The following is a 21,524-nucleotide window of genomic DNA, read 5'->3' as shown; positions in this document are numbered from 1 at the left end:
TATAAAAGGCCTATGTTTCATTTTAAGTCCCGTTACTTTACAGATTTACAGAGGGATGTTTCAAGACAGAAAATATTCGCATTCGGCCGAGTCCGAATAGCTGCATCCAATATGCTGCCGAATGCTGAAAAACACCTGCTATTGGGCCCAATCTCGGTCCGTCACATCATTTCTATATTCCCGCAGCTAAATGCTATAAATAGCCCTAATAAAGTTACAAACTTACAAAGTACGCGTGTTTATAACGCATTATGCAGTAACAATACAGGAGAACTTGCATTTAACTTTTTGAAATACGTTTTCAATTCATGTTTACGCTGTTCCAACACTGGCAAGCAGCACGTAGGCTAAATATATAGTTAAAATAAATTTTGCTACATTTCCTTGTAGAGAATTCGACTTGTCATGATTTGAAACCATTTAATAGTTTGTTTAAACATGGTTTTTGAAACTGCTTTCTACTCTTTCTAAATTACACCCGTCTTTCTAAAGCCATTGCTAGTTATCTCGTTTGCGCTACTTCTTCTAAGTCTCCTTTGTTGCTTAATCGCAGCAATTATTCCTTGTTTCTTGTTTCCTATTTGACATTTCCCAATATATTTGCGACGCTTAAACGGATTATGGTTTTCGGTTTAACTTCACATTTTGGTCTCACAGATTAGTCCAGATCTCGTGTTTTTGGTCTCAATATATTTGCGACAATCAGTAATGGGACCTGCAGCCAGCATGGTGTTGGACTGAACTTAGGTCGCAGTGGTACAATTCAAAACATCCCTCCACATCCCTTCGTATTTAACGGACAAACTTTTTTTTACAGAATAAGAACCAGAAACGGTTGTAATCGCAGTACTGACATAACTGATTAGCTGTTCCAGCCATTATTATCCGTAGCACGACATTTACGTCAAGTACAACTCCATGAACCCGATTGACCGCTTACAATTTAAACTATTGTTTTCACCCTTGCAAGCCTGATTCGGCTAATTTGGACCAAACAATAGTTTAAATTTTGTGTGGAGGAAAATGCCCACGCAGGCAGCTTCTATAAAAATGAAGGTTGCGGTTTTTGTCAATTGTGTGATTAAAGTGCACTAAACGATATCAAAGGTGCAAACTCCTTGCAAAACTACCATAATAATAGAGGAAAACGCGCAGTGTAATACGAGATAGGCAATATACTGATAAAATAAATCAGGGCAGAAGATTCTGGGAATTCCACACCAATTCGGACTTTGACTGTTGTATGCCTTTAATTCAGTTTGTCCAGCTCTGGAATGTATTATTTACATTTTGAACTTTTTTATGGGGAAATTCGTTGGCTGGCAGCATATGTTGCTTTGGCACACTCTCACTGCAATTCGACGCCTAATTTTTATGCTTGCGGTCAGACAATATCTCGTCCCGGATGCTCACGAATTTAAACCATCTGCACTAGCAACCACATCGTTAAGAATCAAAAAACGTTTCAATACATATCCAAGTTAATATTTGCCTTTCTTTATTAAGGACATTCTAGTTAAGGCGCACAAATAAAACTCTTTAAAATAATGCAGAAAAATACGCTAACACAAGAATTATTCGAATGAGCACTGCAAAAAGTAAATAAAGCTACTATGTGTTAACCACAGAAAGCAGATTCAATTTTTTGAAATATTGATTTGTGCAAAAACACTTCTGAAATCCTAATGCCAGTAGTTATGCATTTAAACAAGCTGAGTAAACATATATTTAAAATTAGATATATGTACAACTGTGTAATATGTACATTTAATAATTGTTGTTGTGGAACAGTGCAGCTTCCTTCCAGACATATAATAGCATGCTTTACATTGTTAAGGTATATGTAATCCTTATTCAACCAAGACTTTTCATGAAACCTGGCCAAAAGTAAATAACAGTTTGGAACATGCCACAAATAGATCTGTTTGTAAACAAGTGTGTTTACTTTGCAAATACATTGCACAAATGGTAATGGTAGAAAAAACTTTTGAGTAAAATTTTCTGATTAAGGTTCTCTCTGCCTTAGAAGTTACCACAGAGCAAAATAAGTATATACCTTGAAACTGGTGCTTTTAAACCATGCCTTGTAATACGTTTAAGTTTCTTAAACACATTTGCATCTGTCAATTGTTGTGGGTTACCCAAAACTACATTATAATATTAATCACAGTGTTGTGTTTTCGTCGGATGGTGATGATGTTTCAACATCTATTCTTACAATATCTGAAGGTGATGAACCAGAAGAATTTGAAGCAGCATCTTCTGTTTGCTTTTTACCAATTGGTTTCAAAGGTATTTGGTCTTCATCCAAATCTGGCCATTCCGATGTAACATCTTGTCCGGAATCTGTTTTTTGGAGCCTTTCATCCAAGGCCTTTATTGCCTTATTTCTGTGAAACAAACACCAAATGTCAGTATAAGCACTAAACTTGACCTTCATGTGGTTTAAAATAAAGTACAAAACATGTTGTTCGAAGGATGGATTTTTTTTGAAGCATGAAGAACATTACCACAAATAGTATCAATTACTACTTCCTGTAATTTCGCAAAATAAAGAAAATTTTAGCTCAGGAGAATAGCTTAAATTACTCTTGGGTCAGAATTATTTCTGTCAACAATCTTGAAGTAAACAGCTCTATTGAGTGAGTTGTGATCAGTCCCAACACTTTACATTCAAACCAAAAATAGTATGAAAATTAGCCTGAACCTGACTAGAAAAGTCAGGTACGACATAGGACTACACTACAACTCTTAACTACTCAGTATAAAAATGCATCATCTTGCAATAAATAATAAGGGGATAACATTGGAATTGCCAACAGTACAGCCAGCAGTATACTTGTTTGCAGTCTCTGACAAAAACACTACAAAACGGTTAGCATTTATTTTAGTCATGTCACCCAGATTGATTGTAAGTATGGATGGGCAATATAGAATAATACACTATTGTAGAACATTCTAGAATAGTTTAATCGAATCCAGAATACCGAATCCTATTTTGTTTTTGTTTTAGCTTGTGCACTGAAGCACAATTAATATAAAAGATTTTTTTACATGACTCCAACAACAAAGCACAATCAAAGAATAAAGTTACTGCACAGTCTATATTTAGGCTATATGTGCTTGCCTGCCAAGCGACAACATAATTTTGTGGCTGTCAAACTTGCACGTCACAACCGTAGCAGAAGATTGAGAAAATCAGATATTTACTCGATTGTAAGCCGCAGCATATGAAATTGTTAAAGCTAACGTTTGTGAAGCTTATAATCGAGGGCGACTTATATTATTCAATGTCAAGCCGATAATTTGTCTGCGACTCTGAGTTTCAATGAAATTCACGTTTAACTCCCTCTGCCGTACCAATATGTTTTAAAAAAACAGTTGTCAGTGTACCTGACAATTTTAAACAACAGATTTGTAGACAGTTATTGTAGGGCACTAAAGTTTGCCTTTAACATCTATGTGCGGCTTGCATTCGAGGGCGACTAACATTAATTTTTTAACACCGTCGCATGCGCATAATGGAAAGTTCCCTTACATAAAAGATAAATAACGAAACCTATGATTCGGTTTGAAGACATTTTTGATTCAGATAGTTTAAGATTCGAATCTTTCGGATTCGCTATACTGAATTGCACATCCTTCATTATAAGCAATGCTTCAATTACATGTGCTGATTAGACACAACTAATGGTAACATCACAATATCCAAAGATCATGAATGATAATTTATTATGTCCTGAATTTTAAAGAACCGGAAAATGTTGTGACGACGCACACAAAAATTGTCTATTTAGGTCATCTTTGAGTACCGAAAAGTAACAGAAAATATTGTTAAATTCTTCATTACACATTTTAGCGGACTAAAAATATTTTTTAGCAAAAATAAGATGAATATAGGTGATGGCGTTTGCAGACAAAAATGATTGGGGCATGCGCAAATAAATTCTGAAATGCACCCACACTCTAAAACAGGTGTAATTCTCACCATGTTAACCATCCACACAACAGATTTTCATGTGCGGATGGTCCCACTGGTTAAAAGGCACTGTTCTTTTAGTCTTTAAAATATTCATTAGTGACGCTTTATTAATTTAGTCCATTCATTTATACTTTACCCTGAAGCCTAAAAAATTTTTCTGGCAATCAAAAACGTTCGCATTTCTAACTGTTGTATTATACATACAGAATACCACATGTTACTTAGATGTAAGTAAAAACAGTGTTAAACTTTTTGAAAAACTCACAACCAAAAAAACTTTTATAAAAATGCCTATAGCCCAGCGGTTCGTAACTGGGGGTGGGGGGGGATAGGCGCGCCCCCCCAGTGGGGCGTTAACCAATTCTCATGGGGGGGCGCAAGATTTATAACAAAACTTCATTTTTTGTAGTGACTTTAATGTCCAATGCTGTCTGTCATATTTTTCTTACAGTTTCGGAACAAAAATCTTGTAGTTTCAATGAAAAATCCGCCTGTGCAGTTAAATTACTGTTATGTCACAAAGAAACCTTTGCGTCATAAAATACCTTTTGTAATGATTCATCTGTTTCGTTACAAACCGTTTATTGGTCCCGTAATTTTTTAGTTAAATAAGCAAACTTAAATTGATACATATTATGTTTTTATCGTGTTGCAGTGTTTAGCTCGCTAGATTATTTAGGTACATCGACAAAAACAGAATTGCTTTTGGTATGAAACTTATTTACAGTTTGGGGGGCGTAAGGCACAAGTCCGTTACTAAAAGGAGGCATGATAGAAAAAAGGTTAAGAACCACTGCTATAGCCAATTCAGTTTCACCATGACAAAGACTGTGTTTTTTGCACAGCAAGATACATATTTACAAACTTGTTGATTCAACTTGGCACAATTATTTTTTATTAGCTGAAAAAAACTCTGACAGTTAATGATGAATTCTGGCTTTAGGAAAAAAAACACTACATTATCGACTATGCAATAAACATATATTTATAAACAGTGAGACCAACCTTCTCCTCTCAGCATCCAGTTGCTTTACGCCAGAAAGAGTTATAGTAATTTTACTCGGAGCTCCAACATCATATGTGTATGAAGTTTTTCGACAGATCTTTAACTTCAGAAGAACATTGAACACTGCATTGCTGAATACGCCCACAGGGCCTTCTATGGGACCAGGAAAAAATGTTTTAAATGCAAACTTCTCTGCACTGTCACCTCTTCCCCTGCTGTGGCCTTGGTAGAACCTCAAATACGTCCAGGATACCAAAAGACCAAATGATACATGAACAAAACTCGATCCAGGAACAATTCCAATCAATTTCATGGCAAGCACCATGAGGATAAAGAGCAATGGCAAATGTTGAACATATATTCCCAATGCACCAACTACCATTTGATCTCCTTTACTTTGTTTCAATGCAACTAAAACCCCTGCAGTGTAAGCTCCCAAACCACATATGCTCACATCAAACAGATAAGCGAGTTTAAATGTCACCATGTAGCAGAATAAATAAAATACACCTGTAAGTACTCCAGACAAAACTGTCACAATGCCAAAAAATGTCATGAAACCTACTATGTTCCATGCTTGTTCAAAGGTTCTCGATGAAAAAATCAACACTAAGCAACTGAATATCAGACTCCACAGATTCACCTCAATGAACTGATGAGTTACAATAGTCCATATCCAGAAGTTTGGTGGAATTAAATTTCCCGGTGTTATTCCAAATGGCTTCTGTAGGTTCACCAGGAATGAGAGTGCGTACAACAAACTAAGAAGCACGCATCCAATTTTGGCAAAAACACTTGTTTCATGCAGAAATGAAACAGCAGAAAGTCTAGCATTTACAAGTAATCCAGATGCCATTTTATGTACAGGCCATGAACTAACCAATCTATTTCCTGCAAAAAAGGCAAATTGCAAGGTTGGCAAATTTTGTAATTAAACACTTTAAAACTATTTTTCATTAATCACATATATAAATATATTTATAAAAATATATCACTTCAAATATTTAAAAATTGAGATCTAAACTATAGACTGCAGATGCTGGCTTAGCTCTATACATTCCAGAATGGCAATGAACACAAAGCACTAATATTTGACAACAGGATCAGCTTGGCTGCTGTTTGGAATATATATTTCGCCCTGTGGGCATCTTCAGTTCCTTTGTTACAGAAAACACAATAATAAAACAGGTTGAAGTTGTTTTTTATCCTTGGTCCATTTAGTGTTGTTGTCTTTCAGACACTTTTTTAATCAATTTATAATTTATTTTATATGTGTGCCCACAGGGCGAAATATATATTCCAAACAACAGCCTGATCCTGTTGTCAAAAGCAAGTGCTTTGTGTGAAATAATGTATTTTTCTTTCTGTAAGTTTTTTACTGTTAAATCAATCTAGTAAGTTACCAAACTTAGTTGGCAAATATGAGCTTGACCTGACTAAAACACCAGAGGGATGTTAGTTGACAAAAAAAAAATCGCCAGTTAACAAAAGTTTGAACGTGCGTGACTCGGCTGCCTTACGAGGTAGCGACTTACTTTTTTCACACAAAGATAGATCACATGCTGAACTTTCCAACGAAATTTAAAATCACAAAAAATTCGTATTAATATTTGAATATGAATATGATATGTTTGCTATGTCATAACCATAAGTAAACATCGATTCCCGCTGAAATCCTTAAGGGTAGATATTCTTTGGTGTCTGTACTATCTAAAAATAGTAAACTTTTTCGCAAGAAAAAACGCGCGCCCTCTCAAATTTGAAGAATATTAACCATAACCCCCATATTTTTCGAATGTTTACTTATGGTTATGACATAGCAAACATATCATATTCATATTCGAAAATTAATGCAAATTTTTTTTTGATTTACTTTCGTTTAAAAGTTCAGCCTGTGATCTATCTTTGTGTGAAAAAAGTAAGTCGCTACCCCGTAAGGCGGCCGAGTCACGCGCGTTCAAACTTTTGTTAACTGGCGATTTTTTTTTTGTCAACTAACATCCCTCTGGTGACTAAAACACAAACCATTCCCATATACCACCATGCAATTAGTCACATCTATAAACGATTGCAAAAAAATGTTTTGTTTTTTTTGCAATCAAGTTTTCATGCCTCAAGGAGGTATAAGCACCAAAATTTAATGTATAGTAATGTGTATTAGGATTTTTTGAGAATCATTTTTACTGTGTGGGACCAAAGTTTTTCGTATGTATTTGTATCAGTTAGTTTTTTCTGCATGAACAGCCAACAAAAATGTGCTTTCCAATCTGGTAGTGTTCGAATCATAGAGACAACTGTTAAACACACAACATCACATTGCAAAATGTTGATTACATTGACAAGATTATGCCATAATATTGACTGTTTGTTGTTACAAACACACATAGCCCAAAATTTTTTCTAAAGTCACTCGCATAATTGTGTGTATAATAGTTTATACACAAGCTTTGTTTACCTTCTTCCAAGGTACATAGCATTGGTTTAAACTTACAAAACATTAATTTCAATGGTTTTGTAGCTGCAAATGTTTCCCACCTAAAAGCTTACGTATTTTGCAATATATTTTCTACCTGTTGCACAAGCGGCGGAAACACATCCAATTCCGCGACGTCCTGGTTTTCGTGAGCGCATATAAGGTTTATCCTGTAAATTAGGCTTGCCCTCATCCTTTTGCTGACCTTATTGTCGTTCATTTGTTATGGTCAGCCTGGCACGTCATGCTAACGTTGACAACTGGTTTAGTCTAGTCACGTGTCACAGTGTACAGTCGTAGGTACCGGTAGCTAACCCACTTCCTGTTTATATAATGCTAAACAAAATACAAAAGTAAATCGGAGGTACGCTATAACCTTAGCGTACTGATGTGATAGTTTGTTACGACAGACGATCAGTTCGTATACGTCGGCAATAACCCGGACTCATATTACTCACCACAGCGAACAGTCCATCGAAAATCGTTGATGGGTGACGATATCATAGAATTATACAATGGTCGCGAAAAGCACATTCTCTCTATTTATTTTACTAGTCCAGGCGAGTATGCCATTTATTCACAATTATTCACCACAACTTTGTTGCACAATACAACATAGAAAATAGCAACGCTCTGTATATTGTATAGCACATAGGAATTTTTACAAAAAACTTAAAAAAGGTTAGAGTGGAGCTGACTTGCGTGTAATTGGTAAGTAAGTATTGGTGACCTGATTCATGACAATAAAACCACACCACATTGGGCAGATGAAGCAAATTACCCAAGCAATATCCTTAACATTGGCAACAATAAAATTAGAATAAAGCGACAAAATCACTGTTATACAAGCCAGAGTAAACCCTAACAAGCCAAAGGTGGCATGGTAAACTTTCAGTTGTATCAATTTCCAGTTCCACCTTTTTGCTACTTGAGGATACAAAAGCAAAACTCCAAACGATGCTTGTACAATGCAATAAATCATTGTTATCAACCCAAAAGTCCCGTGCCATGATTTAAAATGCTCCTTGTTGTTTTGTATTTTGTTGATCACAATTGCTGTAAACCCAAGGCTTGCACATGCTATTGCACTTGTTTGCAGTATCCAGTGAATACGGACCTAAACAAAACACAAAAAGATTATTTCCACACAGAGATCCATGCTAAAAGAATAAAAAAAAACCAAACAATCTTTAAAAAACAATAACCTATGGCATAAATGCCTATGCACTAGTGTTCAGTATATACCAACAGACTTTAATACATCACTGACCTTATTACAGTTTCAATAACACACATACAAAAACAGAACAAAACATACTAAAAAAGGCCAAAAAACATTTAATCAGGTTATTGATACCTTGGTTTTTCTGGAAGCCTTTGAGATTAAACTGCTGTCAGGAGAAAAAACAAGAATTGCTTCTACCATTAGACAGCAAAATGCAATAGCCATCAGTGTAGGATGCCATGAGAATAAACCTGAAACAACAGTCTTTACTATAACACTGCTTCACAAGGTCCAACTGATATCAGTAACAAGAGAACTTGTCCAGCTACAAATTTGTCTTACTGAGGCAACAGCATGTGAACAGGCTGATCGGTTGATATTTGGAGTTACCCAACAATAGTGAGATCAGACAGTGAAATCAGGTTATGACACCCAAAATTTTAACGAAAAAGGTTTTACTAACGTCCCGAACACACAAGCATACGAAAACACAACTCACTTGAACCAGGGACGGCAACGTATATAATATACGCAGTAAATGCAATCGCTGCTAGATGTGCCACCATTCCGCAAATTGTTCGTAGTCCAGCAAGGACTCTTTCACTTTTCGAACTCGAATTTCGCATTAAATCTTCGCGAGGATCAAGATGACACTTCTCCGTTCTCTCATCGTCGGAAGCCACCATTCTTTTTAATTTTTATTTTAACGACGTCGCCACTCAAGCGTAAAGTTTGACAATTATATTTAAAAGTTTCGTAGGTCTTCTGAATATAAAATACGAAAGACCAGTCATGTAGTTGCAATGCGCCACAGAGAAATTTTTTTTTAAATCTGAGCAACATTAGCTTCTGCCACAGATTTCCTGCAACTGTCATCATAATTCATCATCACCAAGGTTGCATGGAAGTAGGGAACTGTATTTGATTGATATCATTCACAATCATAGCTTCAGTAACACTTCCCATAGTGATGTAGGTGCTATTTATTTCTCTCATCATTGGTTTTGTTTTATTGTTCTTATTCACATAACACTGTCAATTATGTTAAACTCCAGGTAACCAAACAAATGCGCCCCTTTTTATTGTCAAAGATCGCTATTCAAAATAATTAACACAGGAAGAGAAGTGAATTGCAGCTCAAAGTAGCACATAGCAGCTGTTGTGGAATATCCTGCTGATTAATTTAGAACATACACTGCTATTGATGTTGAACAAAAAAGGCAGAAACATTTTCTGTGTATCAAATCAAAACAATTTTGGTTGCACTTTGGTGGCAGTGTGAAAAAGAACAAAACAAATTAGATACCACTAAAATCCTCTCCTTGGGACATAAAACCAACCACTTGGTGGGAAGGAACAGTCTAGACAACGACCAAGCAGTAACAGCATGTGTCACAACAGAATTGGTCTCATTCTTCCACGGTTGGAAGCCAGAAAGCCATATTTGAACATGATGAAGCCAGCATCATATACTTAGGATTAAATTTTACACACTGCAAAGGTCCAGGGTGTTTTCCATCAAGTACTGCAGTTTTGCTCCCATTTTCAGAATTCCATACATGTATTCGTCCATCTTGTGAGCCTTAAATTATTGTTGATGGTAAAATTGGACTGTTTTCAATTTGTTTCACCAAATCACATTTTATTTTGTATAAAACATTGGTTTTTTGATGTTTTCAAAATGAAAAATATTATTTATATACTCATACAATCTAAAATGAATCTACAATTACACTCACCAGATAAAACATATTGAGCATCAGGACTAAAACTTGCTTCTAATGGCAAACCTTTTGTATTTAAGTGACCCATGAATGTCTGTAGAGGTTGACCATGAAATGCATCTATTAATCTGCACAAAAAATATTGCAATACAAATCAACAAAATTTGCAGCACAAAAGGTAATTTATTGCAAACTTTAAAGGAAATGCTTTTTTTAGTATGACTTACTTGCATGCTCATTACCACTATTATACCCTGTATTGTTAAACTCACACTCAACAATTAGGAATCGAAATAAATTATTTTCTTGAACCAAAAATTCAGTGCTACATCTAAGCACTTAAACTAAATCTGTTTGTATTATATACATGGGCGTATCCAGGGGGGGGGGTCCGAGGGGTCCGGACCCCCCCCCCCCCTTTTGTGAAATATTTTGGTCTTTTTTGATAACTAAACAAGCGCCACTGTATTTTTTGTCAAAATCCGGTGAAAACCAGAAATTTTCTTTGACGTTGACCTAAAAACCGCATCGTGTTGCATTCGCCATTGTTTCCAAACAGGGAGCATTGTTACCGAACACTTGGCATTGTTACCAAACATGTTGCATTGTTACGAAACAAGTGTCATTTTTCGTCAGTTCACGGACGAAACGTCGTTTTTCAGTGGCCACGTTGTAATGACAAGCGGTTTATTTGCGTGATAGTCAATTAGTTTCGTTGTTAAACTTTCCATAACGTTACACAATTGCGCAAGCCAGAAAGCCACCGTTTATGTGACGATTTGCGCGAACACCGGCGTTCGTATTTTGCGATTCTCGCCCATAATAGTTTAGTTTGTACTTGAAAATCGGGGAATTCCCTAAACAAATTTGGACCCCTCTTTTAAAAATTCCTGGATACGCCCCTGATTATATACACTTTATCTGTATCCGTTTCCATGTTTATATTACATAATATACCTAACAACTGTTCCATTTGTTGAAATCAAAATTAACTTTCCATCAGAACTGAACTTCAATCCAGTCCAATCGCAGTCTTTGTCTTGTTGCAGCCGAAAAGTTGTAAAAGGTCCCTATAAAAATGGCAGTGGACAATGGTGAATTAGTCAACTTGACTAAACAACAAAAATATTTGCTATGCAAGAATTTGATTTTAGTCTTAGAAAAACGACTTTTCATAATCCCGGATGGAGGTTTAATAGAATATAAGCAATGTTGCCTAGAAATGGCCATTTTTTTCAATGCTTTTGATAAACACATTTTATCATCGTAAAGGCCATTATTTCTTGCCATACCTTATCAAAAGACCTCAGATCATACAACTTTATCATTTCTGAATTAATTCCAGCAGCAAATATTAATCCTTCTGGGTCAAAGGATGCCACTGGCCTTCCAGGCATTTGCATTAGCCCTTGACAACTCTGGGATCTTAAATCCCACAATCTTATCGTTTTGTCCAAAGATCCAGAAAGGAAAGAATCATCAACAGGAGACATACACAGACACACTACACGCTTAGTGTGTCCAGGAAAATATCGAATATATTTGTTGTCATGGAGGGATTGGTATCTTATCGCATCTGCACACAAAACTTCATGGTAATAAACAAAATGTTGTTTTGCATAATTTGGTTAATCTTATGTTATTTTCCATAATAACACAAAAACATCACTACAAGATATATATACTATTTTATACAGATTTCTAGCAAACTAACTGCTAGAAAATGTATATATACACATAAATATATGTAAACACATACCATCAACCTTGTTGGAACTATATATTACTGTATTTCCAGCATGTGTGTAATTAATATTGTCAACTCCATACTTTTTGCTGAATAAGTTTCGCTTCTGCCTGCAAAATACAGAAATATGAGTAAGTGAAGCTATAGTATGCAACGACAAGAGTCTTAACTATTTGGGATTACAAGACAATGTAATAGTTTACAATATGAAAATTATTTTATGACAGAAAAATTAAATATATAAAATGTTTTCCTTTTTGTAAAGTCGCAATACGTAAATAACTTTTAGAAAAATCACATTAAAAAAACACATTTATTTGTAGGAACTCACTTTCCTTCATTCGCACAGTCATAAATAACAATTGTGTCATCATCACTTCCAGAAATCAAAGTTTCTCCATTCGGAGCAAAATCAACGCTATTAATTTTGTCAGAGTTGTCCCGAAAAACTTTGGCAACTCGAAAGCTTTTCACAACACTATCTCCCAGCTTCATTATAAAGTTTTACTTCAAAACTAAAAACATACCACAATGTTAGAAAGGACTGGCTATCTATTTCTACCAAATCTGGTCCTGGTTTGGAGTGAATTCTAATGTGCACCATGTTAAGCGAAATCGACATTCATAAACTACAAAAACTAGCTGACATTGGCCCAATTGCAAAGACTGTAGCTTATAAGAATCCCAAAGAATGTCGCATCCTACATAAAACGCACAAACACGTTGATGCCTTGCAAACAACGAAACACGTGTTTAAAACTAATTTATATGGCTGAAATGCACAAACGCTCAAACAACTCGGAGTCTAACGCCATAATTGTCCAGCCTTACTCAAAACGGACCCCCGTCATTTGTGTGTAACGTGAATCAAAAAATAAAACAAAACACGTTATATCTCATTTTTCATGTACGCAAAACGCTTGTAGCGATATTCAAGTTTCGCGAAACCGGTAAAAAAAACACGCAATACTGTGTTGACAGGTGCCCGCTGATGCGTAACGCAACGAAGCGGTGCGGTGCGGCGTGTAACAACTTGCAAATTTTTTTTTGAAAAAGTCTTAACTGATGTCCTTTACTTAAAAGAAAACTCCGCTGGCATCTTCCTAGTATTATTATTATCATTACTTCGCTTGTAGTCGTTTTGGATTCCTTTTTTCGCGTCGTATATTGCGTTTGTTCTTTATATCTTCCGTTTGTTTTCTATCAACCACTGTGTAGGCTACTTCCGAAGAACAATTTACTGCCGCCGGATCTGTTATAGTTTTAAAGTTAGGGGGGGTGCAAACCTACATGACAACGTGCGATTCTTCATAATTGGACTGACCTCGGAACATTTATGTTCATCGATGTGGTTCCCAAAGTGGGCGCCATGCAGCAGCGCCCCCCTAGGGGCGTTGGCAATCCAACCGGTGATACGTTTACCACTAGTGGTATGCGACCGCATTCCGAGTGATACGCGAGCACCTTTCCGTAATTATCTTAGCTCTTACTTGGTGGAACGTGCGTTCAGCGCATTCACCACTCTTTTAGATGGAAAAATAAATCGTCTTGATAAAGACAATTGAGGAGACTTACGATTGTTTTTGTCCGACATGAAACCTAATGTTGAGAAATTTTTGTCATTGCACCAACCTCATCACCACCATCGCATTAATTGACAAGCAACAAATAAATTCTTTGTGTTTGTTGTATGTTCCGTTAGGCGTTGTTAAATGACTAAGGTGTTTAGGGGGGCGGTACAGAAAAATAGTTTGAGAAACACTGACATAAATCCAAAGAAATGTTCCGAGTCGATTTGTTGTTTTAGTTTTGAAGGGTTTTGCTTTGGTCAGCACAGGGTGGCCGCCTAACGTTCAATGTAACCCTTACCTACCAATGTGAATGGCTGCGATTCTGCAGTGGAGCGTGCTTCTCCACAAGGAAATTACCGTCACATGGGCGCTTGAATCGATTTTGTATTTTGTCCACGCCATTTATTTCAGTGTCCTATGGCATTTTATTTCTTGTTATAATTGTTCAGCATTCGCATGTTAGGCTATACGTAAAATGCAAATGATTTGATTTAAGGTTTCTGAGAAAAATAAAGAAATGAAATTTCAAATAGCCTATCAGCACCTGCGTGGCTTCGTTCTACAATTTGTGTTCTCTGACATAGAGATCCATTGGTACATTTTTTTGACCCTGATTGTTAAATGCAATACAAATAATTGCCATTTTTAACTATACTCCCCTGGAATAGGTGTATTAATTTGCATCCAGAAAAATCCAGCCTGACACTGTCACTTTTTTTTACAGCGGATGTTGTTTCAAACATACAACAACACGGTAAATTCCATTATTGCTTGTTTTCTTTTGAGTAAAATCCATTTCGAATCTTGTTGGTAATTTATACAGGAATTCACTGTAGGAATGAATTAAGCAAGGTTGTTGACGCTTTAACATTTAGCCTACTTGAATAATTGTAAACTTTTCACACAAGTTCATGTATTTGTTGTTGTATTTATTTCAAGTGACAAAAATAGCAGGTAAGAAAAAATTTAAAAAAGTAAAAGAAACGCCAACATTTTTGATCGAGCTGAATTTTTTGCACCGGCAGATTTTAAACGAAATTCCGGGAAAACAAAACAGCGGGATGACCAGTGCTGTACATAAAAATGACACAAAAATCTGTCAATACTTCAACCTTTGCCAGAAACAACTCCGATCTTGTCGTTATCGGTGTCCCCACTTGTCGTTCGCTTCCGAAAACGTCAGTAAATACAAGAAAAAGGATCAAAAACTGTGTGTGGCAGTATGACGGAAACTGCACACAATGTCTCTAACATAAGCGGGTTTTACGTGAAAAATTACAACAAACATCGCCACTTTCCAACGTGCAACTAAACTCCAAACACAAAGACTGGTTAAAACATCTCGTATAAAAACTTGCATACCCAGTCGATAGAATTTGACGGATATATGAAAGTTAAAATCGTTATAAAAAGGCACCAAAGTAGAAAAATGTAAATAGTTAAACATAATCCCCGAGCTCAGCGTTAAACTCGTTGAGAAATTGTAGTAAGATCGAAAACGACGGTCGTTGGTCTGGTGAGTAGTGCCAACATCTTGCCATAATATCGTATCTAAAAATGCAATCAAAATGGCCGTTTACAAAATGGACAAACGAACGGTTGCCAAGCTTTTGCTTGCATTTAATTGAAACCAACATTAAATTAAAAAAAAAACTATTACGGTACACTGGGGATGTGGCAAAACACAAAAAGATTCGGGTTCGTCCGAATCCGAATACCTGCACCCAATATTCTACCGAATCCAAATACATATCGACGTCATAAAATATACATATTGGTCGTAAAAAATCACATTATATATTTTCGATGCAGTAACATAATTCTATTCTGATGTCGTTATTTATCAGTTAAATTTGCCGTGTGCAAATCCCAACGACAATACGGCTTTTCTAATAATCGTATGTTTAAACTAAGGAAAGCACCACGAATGTAGGATTCGGAGTCAATATTCGGATTTAGTCTAACACATCCCTACGTTATACAACTAATTATAGAGAAATAATAACAATTTCAAAAATTTAAAACAAATAAAAAAAATCAATGAAAGAGGACAAGCGTTGTAACTGCCAAGAAATACAGTCCCTCCAAAAACCGATTGTAGGCATCGTAGGCATTGAGTCTAGGCATTGACAGCTTATACGATGCCTAGACTCAATGCCTGCAATGCCTGCAATGGCATTTTAGAGGCACCCAAGAAATAGTGGTCAATTTATTTTAGGTTTCGTAATTCCTCATTCACGGTATTAAACTCGGAACACAACTATATTACTGGAGGATATAATTGAACGAGGCTTACAAAGGATCTGGGCAGTTAATTGGTTGAACAAGTCGGTAACCGTCTTGCAAATAATCGGCCATCTCAAAGTCATCAATGTCCAAATATGGAGTTGCTGCGAGCGACTGAAGTTCCCATAGCAACACTCCAAAAGACCACTGAAAAAAATGATTGTTGGCTTAATATTTGTAATGATTGCCTGAAAATCATTGGTTTATTTTTATTGGTACATCAACACGTTTTTCTTATTCCAGTGGCCCTGGATACATTGGCGTAGCTCAGGAAGGGTCCAAAGGTGTCATGATCCCTAACTTGAAAGATAATGATTTGCAAGTTATGGGGTTTTCATAATTTTTTGTTAAAATAACGCACGCTTGATCGTTTTCTAATGTGTGTGGCGATTTTTCAGTCAAAAACTTTTACTCGCCTTATGGGAGAATCCGCGTATTCGCGATAACACAACTGCGACCATTTTATCATGGTTGACGGCATTTTAGGCGAACGGGGTCGACGAATAACGGATAATATTTCACTTGGCAAATCGGTTGAAACGGTTTCGACAAAAAAAAATAACCAATACAACAAATTTAAACAAAACATGCATCAAGCAATAATGACTTTTTACCAAAAAATACATTCCAGTACTGACGGGAAAACTTACTACGTCACTCGCAGACGAATAAACTTCATGTACAAGACTTTCCAGAGCCAGCCACCGCACCGGTCGGTTTTCGTTGTCACCAAGGCAACAGTAATCACCAGGAAACGTGTCTCTCGATAATGCGTTGTCAGTTATTTTGATTTTTAAGTCACTGTCGATGCTAAAAAAATAAAAAAATCATTATCTTAGATGTTGCTGAAAATCCCTGAAGCGTGAAAACAAGAATCCCATTATATGTGAATCATTAAAATACTGAATATATCGAAGAAATTTATATTCATAAAATGTGTTCATTTGATGTCACACCATACTTTATACTGAAAGAGTTTTTTAAGTGACAAAAATTTGAACAAATCAACTCCTTAAACCTTACACACAGTTTCTTGTGGCCAAATCTTTGTGCACGACTCCACGTTTGGACAAATGTGTCATACCACAAGCAATCTGCAAGAAAAACTTCTTGTTAATTTTCTTTTACTGTTGGGTTTATAAAAATAAAACAATCATTGCAAGCTTAATTTGAGCATTTGATCTTTTTTTATTTTTTCTGGAGCCAAATTTTAAAGTGTAGCCTATTTTTCTATTATTTTAAAATTTACAATTGGATGGTAAAGGTGTTAGGGATCGGGATACACTTTTTTATACTTACAAAATGTAGACATGTTTTGTTTATTTAAGACATTTCGGCAACAACTTTTGCCATCATCATTTCAATAAAATGACATGAATTGTTGTTGAAATACATTTAAAAAATGAAAGTGTTTTTGCAATATGGGCCGAGCATTTATGTTCTCACAAATTACACAAAAATGTGTTTTAGGGATAAATTTAAGTGTAGAGTATTTCGTTAACATAATTTGAATGTTAATTTACTCGATATGGAAGGTTCGCCAGTTAATGATACATTCTTTATCACATTGAAAACACTAACCTGTATTGCCATCTCAACAAGATCCTGGGTTGAAGCTTGCTCAAAGTTTGTGTGGACAGAGGGATAATAACAACCAGGTACATCAGTTACTTTCACTCTTTGCAAGTAATGTTTTAAGTTTCCACCTAAAATAGTTATTCTGGTCTTTATAAGATAAACTTCGCTCTCAGGTGAAACTCTGCTAACCGACATAACCTATATTCTTATTTCAATTCTATATCAACTATGCTATGTGCAGTCAGTTGGATAATTTTAAACAAAAGTGACGATTTGCTCGTCACAGTTTAAACTAACAAAACCAGTTCTTTGTTTATGACCATAATCATGTAACAAAGAGTTTTTGAGAATTATCGCTTATTTGAATGAACCAAAAAAAGTTTTGATCAATGGGAGTCTGCAAAAACTGACCAAGTACCAATGAGTTACATGGATAAAAATTTCAAACTGCATTTAAAAAAAAATATTATATGAATAATCTGATGTGAACAGTAGGATGCAACAAATCAAGCCATGTCTGCATGCAGGGAAGCATTTGGACCAACACAATATAGTATAATATATATACAATAAAAATGAACCAAGGAAGTGGGTACATACCATAACCAAATGGAAACAACATTATTGGTGGCAATTGAGCATCACTAATAACCACCCATTTTACAGATAATAAATATTTGTGATGTAAACCCTTTAACATAGAACCTTCCAACAACAGCAAACGTTGCTGTTTCTCAGTGGCAGCCTCTGTACACAACAACGTAATAATTTTAAAATTGGTTTCCCAAAACAAATATATTTACTAAGAATAACATTGTACCTGATACAGTTTTAATCATGACCTGGGTTCCATCTTGTAAATAGCCTTTGTAAATTCTTGCAAAAGTCCCCTTTAATACCAGATCGCCAAACTCCACTTCTGACCTATTTATTACAAAGAGAAAACCTTAACTTAGAAAACACTAACAATGTTGTTTTTAAATTAATCCTTACAAACGTTTATAAATTGAACAATAAACTTGGAAAACCCACATGACTTCCTATATTCCTAATACATACATGCATGGGCGTATCCAGGGGGGGGTTCCGAGGGGTCCGGACCCCCCCCTTTTGTGAAATATTTTGGTCTTTTTTGATAACTAAACAAACGCCACTGTATTTTTTTGTCAAAATCCGCGTGAAAACCAGAAATTTTCTTTGACGTTGACCTAAAAATCGCATCGTGCTTGCATTCGCCATTGTTTCCAAACAGGGAGCATCGTTACCGAACACTTGGCATTGTTACCAAACATGTTGCATTGTTACGAAACAAGTGTCATTTTTCGTCAGTTTACGGACGAAACGTCGTTTTTCAGTGGCCACGTTGTAATGACAAGCGGTTTACTTGCGTGAAAATCAATTAGTTTAGTTGTGAAACTTTGAAAGCAGTAACTTGCATCGAGTGTTCCATAACGTCACACTTGCGCAAGGCAGAAAGCCATCGTTTATGTGACGATTAGCGCGAACACCGGCGTTCGTATTTTGCGATTCTCGCCCACAATTAACCTTAGTTTATACCTGAAAATCGGGGAATTCCCTAAAAAATTTGGACCCCCCTCTTTAAAAATTCCTGGATACGCCCCTGCATACATGCACACATACATACAATATTTCTTAATCTCATGCATTATATCAGTTGCAAAATCTGAATCTAGGAAAAAGCTTTACCTTATTTAAATATTTTTATCCATCAGTAAGACAACCTACCTGGGAATTGCAATGTCAGAAAGTTTGTTTCTTATTTCACTGATATCGGTGCCCAGATCATTAATGAATGGTGTGAAGTGCATTATTCCTGTAGGAGCTGGAAATAAATATTGATATCAATGATTTCCACGAGACAGTCAGTATGTTCAAATACCGTGAGGTGCGTGGGCATTGTTGGGCAGATCAGGTCGAAGAAATTGTGCCAACTGGGGGGAGTGAACTTGTAATGACCGAGCATTTTTGTTCCTAAAATTAAACGCAGGCACTAAACATCCATTCACCACAGAAATGTATATAATTCTAGTTTGGTAAGCATTGTTTTTTTTTATGTATATCAGGGTTAAAAAAATTACAAATTTATATGGTCTGACAATTGCTACAATGTTATGGGTCAAAATATGGAGATATTTTGAATACATTTCTAACAAACCTGACTTCAGCATTGAGTTTGCTTGTGTGACAGTGCCACAAGCCACATCCTACTACAATTAACACAATCAAAAAGGAGAAGACAGATATAGAAATATAAAACACATAGGTGCTTTTATCTGATGGGGATCGAAAAGTTGCATCTAAAACATTTAAAAATGATTGTATTAATGTTGTACAATAACATTCATTGCCACTGTTGTACCCTTATCATAAAAACATACATCCTACCTGTCAGTGACTTTTCAGTGTTAACTTGTGTTGTTGTTGTTGGAGGTGGTGGTGAATACAAAAATCTGTTCAAATCTAAAAAGGAGACAATTTTCATGTGTTTACATGTTATCATATTCACAATCAGCAGCAACTAAGTTTACTCTTACCCTTTTGGCACTTTTTTAAACGGAAAATTTCCAAGTTCAAAACACGGGGGGAACCATCGTTATTTTTTTGAAACTTTATGCTGGTTATCACAGTAACATTGCCATTAAATTCACCAGTGCAGGACAAAGTAAGGGAAAAGGGTTTATTGCTTGATGGAACTTGGCCACTGATTGGAATAGTCAACTGAAATGCCAAATATAGGATCATATTATAAGCATGTCAAATAATCTGAAAAAATGTAAGATCCTTCCAAGGTTGTATTGGGATATATATATATATACCTTAGGCTCTTTAATTATTTCGCACACATCTTCATTTGAACAATAATCTTCATCCAAATATTTCTGTAAACATGTAAATTAATGCCATGACAACAACCTCTTAAATATCCAGATTTGAAAGTTTGTAATTTGTGAGGGGGATTGTTTTAGAAAATGTTCATTGCATGGAGAAACTGGCGTTTTTTTGTATATATGTAATGCATTAGCTAATTGTTTTTGCAAAACACTCTGCACAAGTCATTATTTCCAATCAGAATACAAACTACTGCACATTTTCCTCCTTCCATGTTATATCATATACGACCAAATCCTTCTCTGGAGCAGTTGTATGCCAATAAAATGTAAGGTTTTGGTGTTCTGGCTGAACATGTGCAACAAACTTCGCAGCATTTTTATTTATATTTCCATCATTGATGTAAAAAAGTTGAGCATCTTGAATGCCTGAAGAGATGGTAGATTATTTTGAAGAGTTATTGCTAACTTGTTGACATAAAAATGCAATGCGCCTTACCAAATAATTTGTAAACTTCATCCTCTGCAAGATAAAAGTTAATGCTTGCAGATCCATACCAAATAACACTTGAGTAAACAAACAAAATGATCCCCAAATTTTTCAACATGACTATCAACAGCACACATTATAAGTTACATATAAAAAGGCTAAGATTGAAATTGTGTAACATAAAAAAAAGAGACGCTGTAGTCGACTAAATTTCAAACGCACATAACTCTGTCGTTACTCGTGGGATTTTGATAATTTTTTCGCAAGATGCACAGATTGACATTTTCAATCATTTTAATAGCTTTTGTTCATCCATGAAAAAACAAGAGAATTGTTTTTTGCCAGGATCGACCAAATGGTCGCTTAAACTTTAAACGCACGCAACTTTGCTGTGTCCTAATGGATTTTGATGATTTTTACACTGGGTGCATAGAATTACATGTACCGCATAGCATTGTTACAAGTTCTACATAAAATTACAACTTGCTCAAATTGGAGAGGAGAATGTATGTTTATAGACCCAATATTAATCATCAACGTCATTAAAAATTGCATTTTTCTTCTTTTCACAACTACGCGGCCCCAACTATACC

The 21,524-nt window shown here is 35.7% G+C and overlaps 4 protein-coding genes across 4 annotated transcripts in view; all 4 read right to left on the bottom strand.

The window, feature by feature from the left end:
- Nucleotides 1–1,496: 1,496 nt before the first annotated feature.
- Nucleotides 1,497–5,875, bottom strand: LOC145908312 (transmembrane protein 115-like). Its single transcript, XM_082995563.1, has 2 exons — nucleotides 4,988–5,875; nucleotides 1,497–2,390 (listed from the first exon to the last, which is right to left on the bottom strand). Exons 1-2 carry the CDS (start codon nucleotides 5,842–5,844, stop codon nucleotides 2,165–2,167), a joined length of 1,083 nt encoding a protein of 360 aa, XP_082851689.1. The 5' UTR covers nucleotides 5,845–5,875; the 3' UTR covers nucleotides 1,497–2,164.
- Nucleotides 5,876–8,018: 2,143 nt separating this feature from the next.
- On the bottom strand, nucleotides 8,019–9,372 carry LOC145908623 (transmembrane reductase CYB561D2-like). Its single transcript, XM_082995940.1, has 3 exons — nucleotides 9,186–9,372; nucleotides 8,819–8,937; nucleotides 8,019–8,578 (listed from the first exon to the last, which is right to left on the bottom strand). Exons 1-3 carry the CDS (start codon nucleotides 9,370–9,372, stop codon nucleotides 8,144–8,146), a joined length of 741 nt encoding a protein of 246 aa, XP_082852066.1. The 3' UTR covers nucleotides 8,019–8,143.
- Nucleotides 9,373–9,742: 370 nt separating this feature from the next.
- LOC145909755 (WD repeat-containing protein 82-like) lies at nucleotides 9,743–12,667 on the bottom strand. The gene is made up of 6 exons (XM_082997107.1): nucleotides 12,489–12,667; nucleotides 12,170–12,267; nucleotides 11,703–11,986; nucleotides 11,368–11,480; nucleotides 10,426–10,538; nucleotides 9,743–10,268 (listed from the first exon to the last, which is right to left on the bottom strand). Exons 1-6 carry the CDS (start codon nucleotides 12,650–12,652, stop codon nucleotides 10,096–10,098), a joined length of 945 nt encoding a protein of 314 aa, XP_082853233.1. The 5' UTR covers nucleotides 12,653–12,667; the 3' UTR covers nucleotides 9,743–10,095.
- Nucleotides 12,668–14,640: 1,973 nt separating this feature from the next.
- LOC145909753 (tyrosine-protein kinase RYK-like) overlaps nucleotides 14,641–21,524 on the bottom strand; it is a 66,745-nt gene continuing 59,861 nt past the window's right edge. The window contains exons 2-16 of the mRNA XM_082997104.1: nucleotides 20,941–21,008; nucleotides 20,701–20,870; nucleotides 20,430–20,492; nucleotides 20,148–20,331; nucleotides 19,999–20,073; nucleotides 19,769–19,910; nucleotides 19,493–19,584; nucleotides 19,339–19,435; nucleotides 18,413–18,516; nucleotides 18,193–18,339; nucleotides 17,596–17,720; nucleotides 17,038–17,108; nucleotides 16,665–16,824; nucleotides 16,025–16,161; nucleotides 14,641–15,279 (exon numbers count right to left, since the gene is read on the bottom strand). Of these exons, the coding sequence (XP_082853230.1) occupies nucleotides 15,168–15,279; nucleotides 16,025–16,161; nucleotides 16,665–16,824; nucleotides 17,038–17,108; nucleotides 17,596–17,720; nucleotides 18,193–18,339; nucleotides 18,413–18,516; nucleotides 19,339–19,435; nucleotides 19,493–19,584; nucleotides 19,769–19,910; nucleotides 19,999–20,073; nucleotides 20,148–20,331; nucleotides 20,430–20,492; nucleotides 20,701–20,870; nucleotides 20,941–21,008 (1,747 nt within the window). The 3' untranslated portion in view covers nucleotides 14,641–15,167. The remainder of the gene's footprint in view (nucleotides 15,280–16,024; nucleotides 16,162–16,664; nucleotides 16,825–17,037; nucleotides 17,109–17,595; nucleotides 17,721–18,192; nucleotides 18,340–18,412; nucleotides 18,517–19,338; nucleotides 19,436–19,492; nucleotides 19,585–19,768; nucleotides 19,911–19,998; nucleotides 20,074–20,147; nucleotides 20,332–20,429; nucleotides 20,493–20,700; nucleotides 20,871–20,940; nucleotides 21,009–21,524) is intronic.

Source organism: Ascidia mentula, chromosome 7 (assembly GCF_947561715.1).
Source record: "Ascidia mentula chromosome 7, kaAscMent1.1, whole genome shotgun sequence".
In the NCBI taxonomy this organism is placed as follows: domain Eukaryota; kingdom Metazoa; phylum Chordata; class Ascidiacea; order Phlebobranchia; family Ascidiidae; genus Ascidia; species Ascidia mentula.
The sequence above is the reverse complement of the archived record's forward strand: the minus strand, read 5'-3'. Positions and strand labels throughout refer to the sequence as shown.